This window comes from Nesoenas mayeri (assembly GCF_963082525.1).
Source record: "Nesoenas mayeri genome assembly, chromosome: 3".
Lineage (NCBI taxonomy): Eukaryota > Metazoa > Chordata > Aves > Columbiformes > Columbidae > Nesoenas > Nesoenas mayeri.
Window position 1 is genome coordinate 56352684 of NC_137544.1, and position 22305 is coordinate 56374988.

General features: G+C 36.8%; 1 protein-coding gene across 2 annotated transcripts in view; it reads right to left on the reverse strand.

Annotated features, from left to right (window-relative positions):
- The window catches only part of PTPRK (protein tyrosine phosphatase receptor type K), a gene marked incomplete at both ends in the record, with an annotated part of 407260 nt that overhangs the window by 13914 nt on the left and 371041 nt on the right, over positions 1-22305 (reverse strand). The window contains 10 exons of one of the 2 annotated variants that reach the window (XM_080341012.1): positions 200-354; positions 1142-1258; positions 1962-2059; positions 3764-3800; positions 6183-6200; positions 6395-6471; positions 7264-7351; positions 9210-9394; positions 13317-13352; positions 15488-15648. In XM_080341012.1, coding sequence (XP_080197138.1) covers positions 200-354; positions 1142-1258; positions 1962-2059; positions 3764-3800; positions 6183-6200; positions 6395-6471; positions 7264-7351; positions 9210-9394; positions 13317-13352; positions 15488-15648 — 972 coding nt within the window. The remainder of the gene's footprint in view (positions 1-199; positions 355-1141; positions 1259-1961; positions 2060-3763; positions 3801-6182; positions 6201-6394; positions 6472-7263; positions 7352-9209; positions 9395-13316; positions 13353-15487; positions 15649-22305) is intronic. The other variant, XM_080341013.1, reaches the window with a different exon arrangement.

The window sequence follows — 22305 nt, forward strand, 5'->3', positions numbered from 1 at the left end:
AGGAAAAGTGTATTACAATCTGGTTATTTCCAAACATTGCTGTAGACAGCCAAATCTTACCACAGTGTGAATTAGGTGATTCAGAAAGGGAACAACAAAAACAAAACACTTCAAAATGATGGATGCTTCACAAAAGAATACTGTAAATAATCACATAGACAGTTGTGGAAAAAAATCAATCTCTCTCTTCTGTACACACCTGCAATGGACAACAATAGGCCCTGCACTAGGAGGGTTAGATAATTTGACTCTCCGTATAAAGGAAAGGAGGCCTGTGGCATTGTAAGGAACTCCATGATCTGGCCAGCCAGTGAAATGAAACTGTTTGACTTCACGGATTTCATTGTAGCCCCTCTGTAAAAGGAGAGAAAGAAAGAAAGAAATAAAAAAAGGTTCTGAAATTAAAAAAAAAAGGTCCAACATTCAAAGTGTTTTGTAGACTAGATATTCTCTGACTCAAATAATGATATCACACACTGATAGAATCTACATGCTGTTTTCATCATTTCACCAATTATTTAAAGAAAATATTGTACGAATCTTAAAGATGTCATCTTTTTCTTATTTTGAAGTTCATAATTTTTACTTTAGCCATTAAATATGCTAGCTTTGCTTTATTTTTTTTTTTAATAGACTTAGATGCAATTCACATCGATTTTCACAAGTTTTGCCAATTAAGACAATGGTCTGCTACATTTACAACAAGTATAACAATTTACCAGAGGACCACAGCTGTATCACATATATTGCATTCACAGAGTTTGTTCTTTGATTACGTGAGATTGACTCAGCAGCATTCAGGGTAGAGTGGAGATGAATGACAGGCATGACTCATAACCCAGAAGTTGAGCTCAGCTCAGAAGTGTGGCTACAGAGAAGAGGTGACTGCCAGAGAGGGGAGATATCTGTCAACATTTCTGGGGAAATTTGAAATCCCACAACGAGATGCATGTTTGGATAGTGCTGATGAAATGCATTGCTCCCATGGTGAGGTAAGGCTGCCTACACTGTGGACCTGCTAACGAGACAAGGGGGAATTTGGTATTGTACAGGAACATGAAGTGCAAGCAAAGCCTCCTCCATGCTCCTTGTTACCAGGGGACAGTATTTTGTTTGCTGAGCCCCTTCAAGATGTGCTTACCCTTCCCAGAGTGAAGGTCCTGACGACGTACTCCGCAAGGGGCTCCATCTCTACACAAGTCACTTTGAAGTCCCCATAAACTTCTGTGTCATCAGGCCAGTACTTATAACACTTGACCTAAATACAAAATGGGAATACATTTCACACCAAAGGACAATAAAAACTTGAGGATACATTACTGCATGTACTACATTACACCACATTTATTTCCAAAATGACCATGCACTCACATGGCTTGTCACGGTTAATGATTTTTCTGTCAAGTTAAGCACTAGCTACAGAGTTTTCACTGCTTTACACAGCTGTACTTAGGTGACAAGTTCATTTCTAAATGCACATTCATGGGGTTTTTTAGTGCTGAGCTATGGAATACTTTTCCACTTCTGTTAAACTGAGATGTATTTCATATCAGTAATCAAACTGTTGCAAGTAACCGCAGATACTTGATATTACTCCCTGAGGGATATGTTACTGCTAAACTGTAAATAATTTGCTGATTTCTAGCCACTGATATAGAAGTGCATTTGCTCACTAGTCCACTCACTCTGCTCATACAAATTTAGTTTGCTGAAATGTGAATTTCATATTCAGACAATTTTTCACTATTCATGAAAACAAGACAGCAATAGACTTCAGAAGTTAGTTTTGATTTTACACAATCCCATAACCACAACAATGTCTGGACTTTCCCCTTTCATGTCCACTCATGATGCTTGGTTGTCCCTCACAAGACTTTTCTACATTCTGCTGATAATGTGTCTGGTCAGAAGGTTTTTCTTTAGGCTTGTAGCATTAAAAGGAAAACAAACTAAAAACTTACTCTCCCAACTTCCACTAAATTTGTGACCATCACAACGCAAGCTGATTGCTCCTGCCATATCATTCTCCAAAAGTCATACACGGTCTCATGAACTGGACCTGCAAGAAAAAAATGGAAGGTAATACTCTGCAAAAAAACCCCAGCCAAAGCAAACACTAAAAATAAAATGCAGTGCTTTTCAGAGCTGATGAACACACTTACTCAAAGATGAAAGCTTTGTGAAACCACATCATCATATCATCAGGCCAGCTTGCGGAATATATTTTTATTTCTAACCAATGCTGAATATTCTCAGCTTAACTGAATTACTACTTGAAAGAAACTATTAGCAGGTGTGCCATGTAGTGAAATGCCAAAAGTCACTTGAAAACTACAAGGACACAGCAATGTGTGACTACATCTACAGTTACATACATTTTTAGGTTTGCTTTACATTTGTTAAATATAATGTGTTGAGTGTGAGCTTCTTCAGACATTCACGGAGGAGATGCCCGCACCGGAATGAAGCCTCAGCCAGGAGGGCCAGTGGTGCAGACCCTGGGCACTTCGCGGCCAAGTGTGTAAGCACGAGTAGGTGCTGAGCCATAAACTTCCCACTGAAGTTTAAAAGTTTGTTTTAAACTAACCTAACTGCTTTTCTGTGAAGCAAAAGAGGACCATTGTTTAAGCTTTGCCTCCTGCTCTGCTGCAGAGACAAGACACGTTCAGTTGAGTGACAGTACCCTGTTACAGTTATCTCACAAACAGCTCCCTGACCATGCTCCAGAAGTAGTATAAATATTACTGTATATAACACACATCTGCAGACTCAGCCATATTCCTTCATATGGTAGATCAAAGGCTACATACTAAAGCAGCAATAAATTTGTGTGTTCTTTACACACTATTATGCGCAATGATTTACATAGTAAAACAGAAATAAAATGCAAATGTAGACTTAACACAGAGAGCCCTGTTTAGACAGCACTTACACAAAAATAAAAAAAATGCCTACAGAAATGTTAAGATCCTGCTTTAAAACAAGCCTTTAGTTTGTCTTTCCTGCGTGCAGCTATAATCAACTGAGGGCACAAATAACAGGATATTTCCAGCCCACTATCTGATTATATTCACAGATCAAATAATGACACATCTAAATCTAATTATTTTTACTTTAATTCATAGCCTCTGATATTTCAGTGCAATCTATTTGTTTTTGCACATTGTGAGGAGTTCTATCAGAAATACAAATTCTGTGGAATACTTTCCACAGAAATTCATTTTTTTCCTCTAACTCCCCTGTTTATTAGCAGGGTATTATATGGTGAAGATTTCCCTCACTTTTTCCTACAAAGAGGCTTTGTCTTTCTCTGGCCTTACTTTACCCAGATTTTCTGAGATAGTGTTTAATTTATCATTACTATCTTCACCGTCTGCATCCTGGATGAAATCCAAGACAGTAAAATAATACATTATAATACAGAAAGAAAAATGCCTCAAGGCAGGTTGAAACTATTCTCTGTCCACATGCCTCTTTTCTCTATTCATCTTCACAACTGGAAATCATGGTAGTAGTTTCTGACTTTATCAGCCAAATTTATCACCTAAAGAGTTGCTCAATAGCTAATTAACATGACAAATTATTGCAATTTTTGCATTTGTTCACATTCCACCTGAACGTGCTATGTTAGTTTACCGTAACACAGGACGACAAATCACAATATTGGATATGCTTTGTTCTCGTTTACTTCCATTTTACCAAAACACTGCTGGACACTACTGAGAACACTTGTTCGGTTTGATTAATGCTGGCAGATTCTTACCTTGGGTTGCAATGTAGTGACTTGGTCTCTGATATCCCTAAAACAGCAATATAAGTTAGTTTGAGTACCATATTACTAACAGAGAGGGGAAAATAAAAGCATAATTCTTATCTCTAGACAACATTTTCAGAACAAACCAATATTTAAGAGCAGCATGAAGCTCAAAACCTAAAAAAATGGTTAATACGGAAAAGGTTTGAATGACAACAGATAAAATGGAAATAAGAACATCCAACTTGAACAGACATTGCAGTGCACCAGGAAGGAGTATTCTAGATGGGTCCCTTGGGCCTAAAAATTAGTCCTCTGTTGACATCTCCCCAGCCAGATACAACGGGATGTTTATTTAAAATTTAGTAAAAATTGTTTTTGCTACCAGTTTATCTCAATAGTTCATCTGTGTTCCCAATTTATCCAATATGAAAAGATACACACCTTTTGTCTTCTTCTAAATAGAGAATTATTGTAAGGCACAAAGAGGTAGGTACCCAAGCCACAACTAAATGGGATGGAGCTGGACATTGCGGTGTGTGCACAGAATCAAGGTCCTATTGCAGTGGAATCTTCTGCAAAATATTTTGTGCTACTGCACAAAGTGTGCATCAATAATGCTGGACGTGATCCATACAAGTATATACACATACATATATAGATAGATATATAGATACATAGGTAACCCTACACAACTAAGCCTTTCCAGTTCGCTGAGTCTATGCCAGTGCTAGTGGTACTGTACAGCATTACTCATCTGCATACAAACTACAAAGAGCTACTGCTCTTGAGGAAATCGTTCAGAATATATTTTGACCAGTGCCAGCAACATTAGCTACAAAGAGGAAGGAAACTTTACTATTGCTCGGGAGAAGACAATGCAGAATTTTGCAACGTGCAAATGTTAAAGAAATAACTCCAATTTTTTTCTAGGTTGCAGATTTATTAGGCCACATGATTTAAGTGTCGCATTACAGGGAACATGAGTCCTTGGATTCCTTGTATTCACAAGATAGTACTTAAGTGAAAGATTTCAAGGTACCCAAGGAGTTTATATCCTTCTCCACAACCTGTCTAGAGTGAGAGCATCTTCCTCTGGGGCTTATGAAAAAACCTTCTGAGTGTCTTACTCTTGGCTTTACAAGAGACCAAGATTGCAACAAATGACTAAAAAGTTTCTCTTGGAGCCTGCAATATCAAGCCCCAGCTTCAAATTATGAAAGTGGAACCTTTGCTACACTGTTTTACACTCGGCAATGCTTTACAGAACAAGGTAAAAATGTCACTTTAAAACTGCAAAGTGCCAGTTGTAGCTTTCCTGTCCAGTTATAACGAGATTGTTTACTCCTAAATAAGAGAAGCAACTTCCTCAGCTATTACTATTACCATTACCATTATAAATTTGGGAACATTTTCTTGTTCAAGGCCCAAGGCAAAATATCATAGGCCTAACACTTCACAGAGACTGCTGTGTTAAAATACCAAATTAAAAATAAAGCAATATACCTGGAGCCAAATCTTTGTATCCTGGAAAGTCAAGAGGGTCTTAAATAATTTATCAACTAACAGGGGGCAGGAAAAATTAGTAAGGTGCAATTCTAAAGAAAAGTAACCAAAGCCACATATTTTAAGGACACTTGTACTAGCTATTCCAATATTTTCTTAATTACTTTGGAATTACTTTGAATACAACAATTTGTTTATTCCTAAAGAGTTAATTAGATTAAAGTTATGTTTTCTTAATAAAAACTTCTGGCAGAATTTGTTCAAATTTCCTGTATCAGGTACTTTTAAAATTTATAATTTCATTTCTATTGCAATCAAAGTATAGATTTTCAAACTTTAGAGGTTTTCTGTAGAAGTAGGAAATTTCTACTACATTAAAATATTTTTATATATATATATATGTGTGTGTGCATATACTTTGTAATATCTAGATAAACGTCAGCTAAATAGTTTGTCTAAGTTCTTACAAACCAACAAAAAATCCCCCCCAAATGGCCATCATCTCTCCCTTTTGCCAAATATATATTATGGCTACTTCACAGGTACATTTTCAGACAACTACAGTACGGCATACTATCCAGCCTCTCACATATAAATGGGAAGAGGAAAAGAAACGCTAGTGGCCAAATTAATCAGAAAAAAAAAAAGTGAATAGCAAATTCTCTTTAACAGACAAGTTCACCCAAGTTATCTAACAATATCTAACAATACTCAGAGCTATGTTAAAAGGCAAAATCATCTTTTCAAAACAGGTACAAAATATTCACACGAAAGGAAATTTTTTAAAGGAACAGATGAGATAAATTAGATGAGGCATGCATAGTTATCAACTGATAAAAATAGAAGAGGAAAGTAATTGATAACAATATCTATATTAAATATTTACAATAGGATGCTGTTATTCACATATAGTGGTACTTACATCCCTGTACAGCCAAATCTACAGCCCAAACCAAAGTCAGATGTGAAAGAAAGCACAACAATGTCAGTGAGTACTAGGACGTAGAACAAGGAAAGTGTACATTTTGTTCTTAATAAAAAAAAGCTTTCAATAAATTTGTAGGCATAACATGCAATAGTTTCACATAGAGAAGCTGGCAAATTGAGAGGGAGAAAGCTGTGCAATCCACTCACATCTATGTAGTTGGCATTAATGTAATCTGAAGATGGATCATCTTCAACAGGTTGCAAAATCACCCTGGAGTGGTCATCTGTAAAAACCAAGTGGTTACGGTGCCTTTTTGAAGTGTGATTTTTAAGTAAGATATTATGGTAAGTCATCTAGAAAACCAAAATCAGCTGGAATAAGCGCCTCACAACCCTTAAACAGTGTTTACACAGAGTTAAAAAGAACCATTTTGTCTGAGGTCTCCAATTACTTCAAAAACATTCATTAAACTTCATTAAGAGTAGTTGAAAGGTATTGTTATAGGTGGTTATAAAGACACAAAGAAAAGAGGTTACTTGCTCAATGTTCCTTTCAACATCAGCTCCACTGATGGTAATCTAGAAAACCAAAAATCCTGATTACTGTTTCCTTACTTCCAACCCAAGCCCGCTTAAGTTCATATTGAGACATTAAAAAAATAAAGAAGTCACAAGATAAGGGTTAGCAATACATTTGGGATTTGATGAAAAGGTAACTCTACCCGTTCAGGGACTTCTCTGGTACCTTCATTCCTGTGTGTTCCATTGCATTTGTAAAATAGTAGTAAATTGTGAATTAACGGAATTAACATCCAAATGAGTGCTAGCTTGTCGCTGTTATATGCTTACCACAGCTTGCACAACAGAGGTACAAATGTGAAATTCAGCCTGAGTTATAAAAGGAAGAAAGTTAAACTGTGAAGGACAAAAAAAATGCTGGAAAAGGCAGTATCCTCCTTCTCCGCTTGGGGATTTAAGCATCTACGCCACCGGAGACTTGTAAAGAGAGAGAGAGAGCATGGCACGAGTAACATACGACTATGGCTATCGCTCAAACCAAGCGCACCGATACTCACATGCTATAATGTTTCCATAGCGGTTCTTCGTTCTGTTTTGATCCTTCTTAGCGACATCCCAAGAAGCTGACTGCCCCTCAAAGAAACTCTATAAATAAAAACGTTCCGAAAGAAAACACTCTGACCATTAATTTATCTTCAAAAATAACAGTTTAAAAGAACTGCCCTACCATAAAGTAAGCTCAGCTTTGTTTGTCTGCTCTGGTCACCCAGGCAGTACTATTGGTACAGAAATACATCTTGAGAAGAAGGGCAGCTCTCCCCCTCTGATTGCTACAGGTCAGTGGGCAAGTCACTGAGGGGCTCCAGAGGGATTTCAAATCCTGGAATCGCTGGAAGGCTAAACTTGTTCAGACATCCTTGCTATGGAGGACCAGCAGTAAGCTGAGAAACCACAGGGAGACCAATCACCCTTCTTACAAGACACCATAATATATAGCCTGTTTACTACAGTTTAAGTTGCTTTACTCGTATTGCTTAGTAAAATGACTTCTTTTCCTACAGAGCCATCAGGAAGCCTCCTCTGCCAATGTTCATTGTTCATGGTGTTTTTTCTCATATCCCTCCCCCTGGTCATTAGCAAAATTATTCTACATTTCTGAACTCTTTTTAAGAGGTTAATCTCTCAGTAGTGATAGAAGCAGCTTTTATTCCTCCTCGGCTTTTTCTTCATTGCCGGTAGGTATTTTACAGCTGTTGCAGGTCTATGCTATTCTTTCCTTCCAGATGTTCTCTTATCCTGATCTGGGTAAGTTACCTCCAGAAAGTGCACAGTAGCCATAGAAACAGAACTTTAATGCACACCCAGAAGCCCAAGCCAAGGCAAAGATGTAGTGTATGGTAACAGAAGAAGCAGCAAGCAGGAAAACACCTGATGTGGCATCAGGGACCACCCTCCCTCCCACAGTGGTTGACACTTGGGCTTATCCCTGAAGTTAGGCAGAGCATAGTGTTAGAGAATAGAAATAACGAAGCGTATTTAAGTAAAAGAGAGGAAAAGAGAATAATATTCTTTTAAAAACCACACATTTATTTATTCCAGTTCTTATGTTACAGTAGAGACAGCTGCAGAAAGGAGAGAAGGTTGAAAACTGAGTCAGAAGAGATTACTTACTCAGAGAAAACTCATTTTAAACCTAGCTCTTTTGCGAGCGACCTTGGCAGTGCCATTCAAATCTTTGCTGTGTGCCCTGCCTGATATTCTAATCCCAAAGAATCACAACAGATTCAGAGATCAGAAGTAAAATGAATCTGTACTCGTCTTCTACTTCCATTGCTGGGAATTTTTTGCTTCCATTTTAACATTAAAGTTGTAAGTAGACATGCTCAGGCAGGTCTAATTAGAACTTCAAGACATTACTACTCTCAGCAAGTCTTTACTGTTTCTCAGCGGGAGTTTAGTCCCAGTATTGCCCTACTGAGATGCTACAATAAACCATGAGAGTGCTTCCAGTCAGTGCTTCTTGCAAAACCAGCCAGCTTAAATCTTTACCCTAATCAAAGAGATCTGCACTGAAGATGGCTCAGAAAGCTCACATAACTAATTACAGCATTTCAACTAAAAAGCAACAACAAATGGGTGGCAATTTCTTACAATACATCGAAAAGAGTCAGCAGAGCATGTCCTCTTATATCCTAAGGAACAGACATAGTTTTTGTTTGTTCATTTGTTTTTGTTTGTTTGTTTGTATTTATTGAATTTTGTTTATTTATTTATTTATTTATTTCCTTTTTTCCAGGTGCTTGTAAAAGCTCAAACTACTGGATTCCATTCACTATTTCACTTTTGGGTTACATGTATAGGAATCTTATGCCTGCTTATCTTTATCTATTTTTCACTTAAACCCATAATGTTTAGTTGCATCCTTTTGCAAGGCAAAGCATACAAAAGGTTGCCCCTTTCAAAGGGAGTTTTTCTAGCAAAAACCCACCACTGAAGATCTCACCTCATACTCCTCTTTAAATCCATAGCTGTCAGAGGTCTTCATTAGGTTAATATGCTGCAGGAGATCAGCCACCCTGATGGCTGGGTGCAGCTGCCCAGTCTGGTACGGGGATTCTGTGCCTTCACAGAGGTAACGAGGGACATCCAGGAGCCGGCTGGACTCTGCTGTCACACTGTGGTTTTCATCTGTATTCACAAGAAATCAATGCATTAGATACCTGCCGGGCAATAACACCTGCTGCTATATACATCAACATCTCTTTTCAATCTCTTCCTTCAATAACATGTCTAATTTCTGAGAACGCGCAGCACTTACTCTCCAGCACATAAATACTGTGAAGTACATAAAGGAATTTAACTGCAAACACATACAAAAGTTTGCAATCCTTCATCCCGCAATGAAGATGTCTGAAGGGCATTTTATTTGAAGCTACAAAACTTTATGACATTAATGTACTTGGGAACTCCAGCTTTTATCACCCAAAGTAACTTTTTTAATGGCTAATATGTATCAACAGCAATACTACACCTTAAACAATAAATTAGAATAACTCTATAGCGGTATCAGCACATCATTTGTCTAAAGCAAAGTAACAGTGAATTGAGATCACAGTGAAAAAGAGAAGCAATTATGCTATGACTTCACAACACCACCTCCATTTGGGAAGACAAATCAGCACTTCAGAATGGTCATTTTAACTCAGGTCTTTTAGTGAAGCAATAAAACTGTTGAGTGTGCTGATTTCAACACAGATTTTGCTCTGTATAAACAAATAAGTCACCTCCAATGTCCTATGCTACATCAATCCTCTTATCAAAATCAAATGTCATAGCCACATGAAGTGATCACATTTTGTCAATCCCTCCAGTGATTTTTTTTTTTAATTAGTAGTCAACAGCTCCTATGCTTCTTTGAAATCAGTTTACCATTTTCCTTGAAAAGGATGCAGATTAGGAAGTAAAACACTCTAGGAAAAAAATGAACACCCCAAGGGTTGGATTTTCTACAATTCAACCAAAATGCAAATCCTGTTAATGCCTTCTGAAATGAGATCTCCTAGGAAGAAACTTGATTCTTTGAACTGTCACATAAGTTGCTAATTTCAGTACATTTATGCCTCACTAAACTGCCTAATAATGTGAGTGACATGCAGCAGTCACTTTTTATTGTAGTGTTATCCATATTAAATCACACACATTTCAAATCACCTCAGGATTTGCAGTTTTCCCCATTCCTCACAGTATACTTACCAGTAATAGGCACTTTAACCCATTGAAGCAGCAAAAAACAATGAGTGAACAGAACATAAGAAATTTATTTCAGGACTATATTAGAAAATGACTAAAAGAAAATGACATTAAAAGTTGTTAAAGCTTCACAATAGGTAACAATGAAAGGCATTTTAAAAATATAAGGGCCACATTATTATGCCATCAATGTAACGATAGGGCCTTGAGAAAAGCAAAATTGTCATACTAACTTAGTGCTAATGTACACAGAACAGAAAGTAGCATTAATAACCTATACATGAAGAAAAAGAAACCTAGTACAGCTACTAAGTAATAAGAGCTTCACGTAAAATAACATTCTATAATTTAGAGCCTATAAAATTTTGCTCATTTCAAAATAAAACAGAGGAAAACTGTTTTTTGATGCTGGGCAAAGCGAAGGCTATATGGAGATGTAATAGTCCAAATGATCTAGTTCCAAAGGAACAAGCTTATGGGTAGTCAACCCCTTCTACATGGTGTGCCCAAAAGCTTGTCTACTTCTCTGCGCTATTTCAGTCCACGCAATGAAAAATGTTACCTCTTCCAACTAGCATTGCTTTGTTTATACCAGGAGACTAGTATTTCCAAAACACCATTAGCAGTAGATACAAATGCAGACAGGAACTATTAAACTGTTCTTCAATTAATTCCTTGTTCTTGCTGCTCACAGTTGCCCATATCTGTGTCTGCCACAATGTAGTGGCAACACACTGACCTTTAAAACATGCTTATAGCATAAATGAGCTACTAGGAATGGCTTGACAAGTGTTACCAGATACTATCTATGTAGCTTGTAAGCACCTGAAATAAACCTAAAAGAGACAAGAAGATCTTAGAGGGATTTCAGGAAAAAACTCATTTTCTATAAGTCACTTGGTCTAATTTCAGTAAGTATTCAGAATTACTGAGTTTAACCCTTTGCTGTTTCAGGCAATGGTGCTATTTTACCATGTCTCATAAACTTAAACCTCCTGGTTAGGCTTCCTTGGGCCCAAAGTGGAAGGCTCCAGCATCTAACTGCTCTGATGGTTACAAACTTTCTCAGATACCACTGTAGTCAAGAGAATGGCATTTGCAACATTATCAAAAGGAAACAGGCAGAATATGACTTGACAGATCTCCCACATGGTGAGTATACCCAGCTCGACAAAGACCAAAGACCGAATAGTGATTTGCTGTCAGTCTCAGAGGACACTTTACATGAAGATCTGCAAAGGATCCTCCTGGGTATACTTTCTATCAATATTTTTACCCACAACTTGCATAACATGACAGAAAATACGTGGACAGTAAGGGCAGAGGGCACTGAGTGGTAAGCCACCACACACACTTAACAAGTATAGGATCTGATTTCAATGATATGTTATTTGGAAGACAATGTAAAAATCAACAAGGTGGATTAAACCCTGAATGCAACATACTGTGTGTAAGAAAGGGAAGTCAAATACATATCTACGAAATGGAATAATAGACTGGGTAATGATAACTGGGACTTTAGCAGGTAACTCAATGCAAGCCAGCAACATGAGCGCAATAAAAAGGACATAATGCATTTCAAGTAGCAGAAACACTAAAAGTCAACTAGAAGAGAGAACTGAGGACACATGAGCCTTTCAACGGGTAAAAGACTGTTTCAAAAGGACAAGAGTGTGTCAGTTCTCCATATTTTCTGAGTCTCTCAGAAGGAAATGGCTCAATACACAGCAATGAAGATTTAGTTTAGATTAGTCTAGTTAGGAAAAACTAGGAGTGAGCAGTAATAATACTAAGTAGTAACACCCAGTTAGTAGTAGGTAATAGACAACTGAGCTTTGGGTCTCACATAATACTAACATGGATTCGATTTTTTTATTTTAATTAGGAGGAGCGAGGCACTGGAACGTGCCACTGCAAGAGCAAAATTCTCTTCGCTGCAAATTTTTAAAACACATAGTCAATCAATGGCCATAAAGAGTCTATATTACATGTATAACATCCCATTTCAAAACAGAGAAGGGATTAAACTGCCTCCAGGTCTCCTTAGGCTTTACTTCTAGGAATCTAATTTTCCACTTCAGTTTATGTTCACATCCACCTCCTGATATTTGTCTTTTGTCCTAACATAACCTCAGCAACTGACTGAAACTCAATACTGCACACTGTGTTTATCACACCAAAAACTCAGGTACAAATTATACTTTTATCTTTGTATTAAAAAAAAAAAACAACTCTAAAACATGTATTAAGTGTTAGATGTGACATAGAAATACGCAGCTCGGCCGCTTCCAAGATCTGTTTTTATTTTTTAAGTATAAAGTTGAAAAACTTAGTAGCTAATGTCAATTGAAATATGTAATTAATAAGGGCATACAGGAATATTTGTACAGAACCTATATAAAAAATTGTTATTTCTTCTTGTATATTACAGAAGATTTTCCCTTTTCTATTTCTATTTTCTTTCTTGTTACTTAGAAGATTGAGCTTTGGGTGCTAAATAATGCTAATATGGTGTAAATTTTTGTTTTATGTATCACTTAATAGAGTTCTAGTTTCACATGTCAGTTCCTAGAAACTCAGGTTGAATGGTCTGGGGAGAAAAGTTTTAGTACTTCCATTTACCATTTCCTCATTTACTCTTCAGATAGCACTGACTACGATTAACTTCCTAATGAGTACATAAAATAATTTTTATTCTAAAAGCAGAGTCAGTTTAATTTTGAATTGATAAACTGAGTGTAGGATTATTTTCTGACAACAGCATAGCTATCTTTTACATAAAACAAGCTGTTTCAATGTTCAACCATGCAAGGAGATGAAACTCATGCAGGAATGGATAATGAAGGACTAGGGTCCTCACCTAACACAGCTGTCGGCACAAGTGGATCATTGGGCACTGTGGGAAAACAAAGCTCGTGAAGAAACACATTACCCTCAATTTGAGTATTTTTAAGAATAAAAACAATATACTTCACAGTATAACCAAGTGATAACTAAACCCCATTAATTCCGTTACAACAGAACAACAGAATGAATACACAGTTCCAGAAAGCATCCTGAATAAAAGCGAAATGAAAGGTAGTGATTTTGGACTTCAGAAATGTAATGATAAAGGCAAAAAGAGTCTTACTGAAATGAAATAAAGAAGTCATTACATGCAATTTAGTTCTTGAATGGGCTCCTCCTTCACTATTGTTCTTTTGCTTCACCAGAAAGGATCACTTTCATAGAACCAACGCCTTTCTTTTTAAACCCATCCTCTCATGTAATACTCAGATATCTCATCTCAAAATAAAATGTTAGTTCTTTAAAGTCTTCCAGGCAATTTTAAAAATTATATGCATATTTACAGTCAATAGCTTTTTTCTGTACAATGTCAAAGATATTACTCTTAATGAGTACAGAAAAATCAAAGATAAACAGACACAGATGTCTGAATAAAATGCATAGAATTTTATAATCCAGTATCACAACTAGAACCATGCAGAGACAATTGTGCTGTTTTGGACAGAAACGGTGGAATATAGAATTTGGGTTTGTTTCAATCTGGAACAAAAATTTAAAATATCAACAGCTCTGTGCCAAAAATGAGCTCCAGTTCTCAAGTATTCTGCCTAAAAGTTTGCCGTATAGTAGGAAACCCCAAAAGCCTGGAAGGTTCTTTGCCTCAGCATAGATGATGGTCAGGAAAACTCAATCCTCCAGCATCCCAAAATATCACATACCTAGGATGCTGGAAAACAGTGATGCCAAACTTCTTTGCCAGCCAACAAGGACAGCTGTGTGGCTGGGGCTCAGGGGCTTTTGGCATAATGTCAGTCCATCTGGAAGGCTGCCCAAGCACCTGGCAGCCCTGGCTCACTAAGTCACATAGGTTCCTGATGGATACTTTGCCTGGGATCCACCATGACTTAGTCCAAATGGAACTGTCTTTGCAAACCCGCCTCCACAAATTTCAGTGCCAATAAGATGCCAAATTTTGGAGAATTTTCAAAGAGTTCTGGCCAAATCTGAGTAGAAAACCTTGCAGGCTGTTACTAAACTGCTGTTTATAATTGGTTATGAGACACTTAAAATGTTAGCACTCTGCAGTTTGGTAAGCTTCAATAAACCAAGCAATAAACCCTCCTCTAAAATCCATTTTCCTTACAACACTCAGGAAAGAACTTAAGAGCCTTAAGGGACGTATTTTGCTCAAGCGTGTTAAGCAGTATGGGAGGCAAGCGAAGGTGGAGTGCCTTTCTCAAAAGATGGCAATTCAAGCTGCTCAGATCTGTTTAAAGCCAAACCACAAGTCCATGTCCAATGTGACAAGGTCAGGTTCCCACCAGCTCTGTGGCAGAATTGTGTCCCTTTGATTACTTACACACTAGTTTTGAGATACTCAGAGTCTGCCAGTGGAGTATTTTACTTTTTTGCAAGGCACAGTGCAGATGATGGGAGGCAAATGTACTGGACAGCGGTAGCTAGAATCCAGACATTTAACAGTCAGAAACCCAAACTGCCAAACTTTGTCAAAACCAGACTGTTGGCAAGTCTACAAAAAAGGAATACAAATACGGAGCTAATTTGCAGATATATTAAGAAGCTCATTCCTAAACTTCACAAACAGCAAGGAAAATTGTCAATGTTTCCTTCTGTTACAATGTCCTTACTGCCAAAAGAAAGAAATTAATTTGGACCTCATATTATTATTCACTACAGACATGGTGTTACGCAGTAATATTTAACATGTTGGTATTAAATATCCTTATGAGGGAAAACTCAATTTCAGATTTCAGTTGAGATATTCTAGAAGTATAATATTTTCCCTAGAACAAGTATCAATTCATACTGAAAGCACTTGTAAATATTTAAATAATCAGCCACATACCAATAAGGATAACATCCAAACATGCCTACTCAACCTTGGGGTTTACTAGTGTTCCTAGAAAACCTGTAGCTTACAACAATTCTCCTTAAAAAGTAGGACTGTTTTCCATGTTTCTGTATTCACCTACACTCCAGAGTATCTATCGCTGTCATACTTACATCTGGGGCTGAAGTTATGAGAGTCCATAAATGTGATTGAAAGGGGATCCTCTGCATGCAGGGTACTCTGGTCAGCGTAACTCCTGTCCATCGCATTCACCATGTGTGTCATCTCCTGGCGAGTTGTCCCCATGGCATCTTTGCGCTTCTTCGCAAGTTTGCTGCCCAGCCAAAAAAAAAAGCCCAAACCATCTTAATATTTGATGAATATTGATGTCTACAGTAATTAACATCTATAATCCTGCGTGACTGAAAAGTCTGGCTGCATTTCCTGTGTACAGCTTTTTCAGGGTGAAATTGATAAAACTCTGTATGTTGCTACAAAAGAGTCATGATCATGTGTTTTCTGTACACACACAAAAGCTGCTATGGAAGTGTTAACTTCTGTACCCTGGTAATATCTTTTTTTTCCTGCAGAGTAATTACACTAATATAAACAAATTAGGGAATATAATTACAATTTAACTGAAATGATAAATAAGAAGCATCTGTGCATGCAGTTTTATCAACCATCTCCATTTAAATCTGTTTTGATTTTATATATGGATAATTGACTCCCCTTGCTTGCCTTGCTAGAAAGAAATAATCTAACCTAAATTATTTTGCTGGTCAAGAAACCTATGAAATAAGAAAAGAAATGTGATTATTTTATATGCATGCATATACCTTTTATTTAAAAAGTCGTTCTTCCCATTCAGTACACAAGACACAACATGATACCATACTTTGTTCTTGACAGTGAACTTTGGTTCTTTAAAAAACAAACAACCCCCCCTCACTACTCTACCCTTTCATGCAGTTTGGGAACATCTTAAATTTTGACACTAACAGTCTTACACTCTGAACTTACCACAGTTAAACAGGAACCTGATCTGTACAACTGAACACTCCAAATTAACAGCCAAAGCCCTGAAAGCATACTCTTCTAAAATATTTCTCAGTTCTTTCCTTTTCATGAAGAACTAGAAGTGATTTTCACTGTTTTCAGAAATCAGATGGAAGCCGACAATATATTTTAATTATCATTTAGAGCCTACTACTCTTAAAGCACGTATCTCCAGCAGTGGGAAGTATGCAGAGCAGCAAGAAGTGCACCTTGGTTCTGCAGGAACCTGTGACACACGTTAAACTGTTCTGAAATCTCTCTGTCTTCATCTGAAGCTGTGACTGCAATATAACAGATAGTCAACCTGCTCATTTAGGTAAATCTGACACCACATGAGAGGGACACAATCACCACAAAATATACTGCATTCTTGAAAACGTATGTTTTTAAAACACAGCTTAGCTTCTCAGTTTCTTCTGCATAAAATATCATCAAATACCCTGTTAACTGTTCAGGCAGTACTTATCTTACATTTCCTTACATTCCCTTACATTCCCTGACTAAAGAACTGCTTGCTCTGCCTCTGTTCTCTGATAACGTTTAATATTCTGTGCCACACTCTAACAGTAGGCAGAAAGTCTAAATTATCCATCCATGTTACGTCCTGGGAACATTCACCAGAAAGGACCTACACCTCTAGGGCAGGAAGAACTTAATGGTTCTGTATATTTAAGAAAATGTTAGAGGATTGTTTATTAAGCTAATAAGTCTTGGTTCTCAACAAGGGGCCACAAAGTAGGATACAGATGGACAAAGTACTCCTGGGAATAATGAAGATACTTTCACTAATCGGACTTCTCTCCTTATTTTGTTCTGCTCTCCCTGCTACCATCCCCCCCTTTCTTTTCCCCATTTACAAACAGACTAGTTGGAAAACTGCTACTCAATAACCCTCTTACTTCAAAAATCCCAAAGGTGGTCTCTAAACCTATCATTTTTTCATCAAACCCTTGTGATGTACACAAGTGTTCTCTGTGTATCAGTTGTTCAGTGACAACTGAAAAACCAATGACAGTTGGATGTCTCCCTTAAAATGCTTTATTTTATACATTTACTCCACACACTCCTTAAGAAAAGGTGGTTTAAATGATACTCCAGTTGAACAAATGAAGACCATCATAACTTCCAGAAGTAAAACTGTTTGAGCTTTATAACTGGTTCCCAATACTATCAAAGCTTATACAGAACTGGCATTTCTAGTTCAGACTACTTTTTTTAAGTTTCAAAGCCTTTCAGATAGTCTCTATACACTGAAGATCTCCTTTTTCTAATGCCACCTCAGAAACGGCACAAAAAGACTATTACATCTCATCTCTCGGCTATATTAAGCCTTCCTTTGAAGAATCACTTTGTAACAAAACTTGCTAGCTACGCTAAATAAATCAACAGCTATTAAGGCTTTCAAGTTATTAGCTTATTACAGTAGCTGCTTTCTAATTCTTATGTTCTGCTTCAACTCCTAAAAAGGCCTATTGTGTTGTAGCGCTGCAACCCAAAGCTGCTGGGAAATGGGAGGACAGGTGTATTGTTCAACAGCTCCTGGCTCCCTCTGGGTTTGACTTCTTTTTCCTTTCCTTTTCTCCCTTCCTTCACTCAGCTAAAGGCATATACAATCTATGCTTCATGATAGTTAACCAAATCGTTAGGCTAAAGTACTTGAGGCTGACAGAAAGTGTAAATGATTCTCATTATCTCCTAAAGGATCCAGTTGGGTGAATCTGTGCAGGTGGGGGTTTCAGTGGGAGCTGGAGGGGAAAAGTGCTCCATCATAGGATGAAACTATGCAGTTAATTACCTCGAGCTGAAGCAATTGTTATTTAACAAAGAAATTATAATTTGTCACAATAAACTGGAGAACAGCAGTTAGCTAAACCAGCTTAGCTTTTTTTTTTTTTTAATTTTTAAATTTGTTTAAAGAAGTAGACTAATCTGCTTATAAACGTGGGAGAGTATTATCAGACACCACTGGTTCATCAAAGCACTTGAGAGCATTCTTAGATCCCCTCTGAAGTCAAGGGCTTTATGCATTTATTTAAAATTAAGAATGTAACCACTTTGCTCAATCACAGCCAAAAGTGCTGCCAGCCTTCACAATAACTCCTTTGGTCAACATGTACAGAAAAAGTTTATTTTGCTTCAATGAAGCAAAACTTTGTGCAGCCAACGTCATAAAGTAAGATCCACTTCATAAAAAATATTTCTGTTTTTAAAAAAAAATAAAACAAGAAAGAAAGGTTGGTATCACAGATGTGTTGCTCTGCCATTGGTAGGGCAGAGACCAGTTTAATAAGGTCTGGCATCTGCCTATGATCTGCGTAGGAAAAGTGGTGCACAGGATCCCTCCTGGTAACTGATATGCTAAGAAAGAACAATTTGTGATTTACAAGCGCAATTCTCTAGCTAGAAAAAGAGGTTTTTTCCATAGTGTGATGTGTTGCTGTGAATCATAATGCAAATTAAATTATGATTACAATAAATTAAAATGATAGCTATGGAAAAAAAAAACTGTAGCAAAAAGCAAAAGTCTCAATATACAGTTAGAAATACAATATCCCTTTAAAAAAAAAAAAAACCACAGGGTAAGAGTAACAGGAACAATGATACAAGCAATTTTTCAAGCCTGAGAACAAAGGAAGGTAACTACCAATAAAGCTTTAGGAAAATTGTAGACTGTTTTTCTTTTTTTAAAAAGGGATACTGCACCTTTAAAACATGTAAAATAGTAAGTCACCCATATTCTACTTACAGATAGTAGGAGTAAGAATAGTAGCTCCTCCTGGCAAGCAAATCACAGACAGTGGAAAAAGAGAAGCAATGGTGAATGAAAAGCGTGACTGTGTCACATTCAATAAAGCAGAGAAATGTGCGTTTAAAAAAAAATTGAAAAAATCATGTTTCTTTGGTTAGCATTTCAACTTGCTCATGCACAAATTAGCCTTACTTTGCCATGCAATTAAAAAAAAATACACTAGCATATAAAAATGATTTGGTTTTTAGAAAGATCGCTTGAGAAAATTACATGCTGAGATTTCATTTATTGCCAAAAAATTTGAAAATTAAATGGATTGTGTATTTTCAACATGCAGTTCAGCATAATATAATGATTACCGCCTAGATGTCACGACAAATGAACAGCTGTGTACAAATCTTGTGCAGTAAATATGCTTTTTACTTTTCAGTTACAAAAAACTAAAGATTGCATTAATAAATACACTTAATCAGAAAACAAATTTCATGTCATTCATTTTAACATCTTTATTGGTACACAGATGTATACGTATATGTTTGTATGCGTACTATATGTAGCTATATGAGTACACACCTTTTAAAGAATGCATGTTTACAACAGATGTTTGTGTACTGACATATATACCACACATTTCCTGAATGCAAACATATGTTTTCTATTTTAAAATGTTACAATTGGAAATGCTGATGTAGTCATGCTAAGCATTAAAGATATGGAAGGTAAACAAATGGAAGGAGATGAAGGACATTTGGAAACAGTCCAACAATGACTTGGAAAATAAAAATGGCATTGCTTGTTAAAGATGCAGTATCCCTTTTCTTAGTTGGTTTGATTACTCTGACAAAACTCCGTAAGAGCTGTTAAGAGCTTCATTCGGGAAAACTTCAAACCAATTTGTACAAAATGGTCAGGCGAAGCCTAAAACATCTCAAGCTCGTGAACAAAACTGCTTAGTACTCCATCTTTCAATAAAATGTAATGCTGCATTTAATCAGATTGAGATAGCGATGGCTGTGTATACGACTTGATTAACCAATGAAAATGCAGAAACCATTGTTTTATCCACTTTTCTGTGTAATAAGCTGCAGTCAATTCAGGTACCAAAAGGGATACTACATAATGGATCACCGAATATGTACACTACAGAAGAGGATGCAAACGGATCGGTTTTCAGTCCCACCACAACTAAGTGTAGTGTGTTTATGTGCGTGTGAATGTGTCAGGGTTTTTATAGCTGTACTTGGCTTCATTGTATTAATTGCCCTGATTCACTAGATGAACTGAATTAACTCAGGTTTACAAAGGTTTTAGCTGCTTGGTAAGAGACCTTAACTAAAGCTGGTATTAAAGAAAAAAAACCTGCCCACTTTTCCTTGGGAGGGGTTGGCATGGCACACCTATAACATACACGATAGACAACCAATTAAACTATCATGATGAATAACTGCCAAACATTAAAGATTCATTAAGCAGGTTAATTTCTCACATATTTTGAATACAAAATACTACAGAGTTTAGAAATGTCATGTGTGTTAGCATGATGATCAAGTATCATTCCTAAGAGGGCACTGCCTTTGCAGCTTCAGAGGAAGGAAGGGGGAAGGGAAATTTAAAAATATAATTTCATGGAGAAAATCAGCTTTCATCAAACAATTCAACACTGAAAGTCTAAAAGGACTCTGAATGCAAGAGGTAAAAAGGACAGGAAAAACAAACACATCGAACTTTTTTTTTGTTACCTGCAAAACTAGTTAATCCCATTTGGAAGTGACTGACATTCTCTCTCTCTCTCTCTCACACACACACATGTGCACACACAGAGTCTTCTGTTAAACATAAGGGGACCACTGCAACATGCACAGAGGAGTTGAGACTCCTCAGCACATACTTTGCAATAAAGCTATAAAATAGAGATTTCTTCCTGAAAGTTGAAAAACAAATTTTTTTTGGTTTGTTTTTCAGAAGTTGTGTAAATAAAGAAAACTGGCTGACTGTATGTCTTTTTTGCATATGATGAGCTGGACCTTTTGCATATGTGTTAATTCTCGACCACAGAGGTAAACAACAGAGAAAAGTAAAAGCACTTTTGGGGAAAATCACATATGTAGCTAACTAACACAGAACACTATAAGCATACCTAATGTTTCTAATGCAGACGTTTCTTCTCCAAGTTATATATCTCCAGGGATAATTGTAAAGAGGCAATAAATTAAAAAAATCTAATGCAAACCAGTAATTATAACATACAGAATGATCTCAGATACAATATATCTTTTTTTCTCTTAATCTTTAAAAATAATAGCAAGCTGCATTTCAGATGAACACTGGCAACATTTACAGATTTCTTTAAGACTGCTGCAACAGGTGAGGGAATGCAATGCACACAGCACCGGAACACAAAGGTCTCATTCTACCCAAGGGAAACCAGCTTGTGCCCTGCAAAGGGGACCCGCCCAGGGTGGGACAACACAGAAAGGGAGGAACTGGGTTCGATGCTGTAACTATGGATTTATAGAGCCACGTTATGAACTTTTACACCAGGTTGAAAGAGTTGCAACTACTGGGAAGTCAAGACTTCAAACTGACCAAGCAATAGGGTAGCATGCTACTAGATGTAGAGGTAGGAGCATTTAGCTGCGGAGTTAGCATTGTACTATGCCAGAAGATGGCGATATTGCTTACTGCCTAAGAAAGCACTGAAAAAAAATTAAAATTCATTCAAATTAATACACTTTTAAACAATTTCATGCACTAAAGACTCACTAGATAATTTTACAGTGATGTGGTATGACTTTTAAGAAAAAAACTCCAGGTTTACAAGAGCATAAATAGAGGTATAAAATTACATTATTTTGCAAGTTGGATAACATACAGATACAAATAACTCATTAAAGCTGCATATAGAAAATCAAATTCATTAGGTGATTACAACATGAAAAGTGCAATAAGTTACTATATTTTTCTTTGCTTATATTAAAAAAAAAAAAAAAAGGCTCCATGAATTTCTTTTACACCCGTTTTAATATTCTGTACAGTCCTCCCACTGCTACTTAAATCTACTTGGAAATAAATAAGTCTGAAAAAATATAAATATAAAGAAATCTTCTCTAAATCCATCAGAAGAATCACAGCAAAAGCAAGAGAAAACACATAGATCTGACCTAAAAACTGATGTGAGCTACT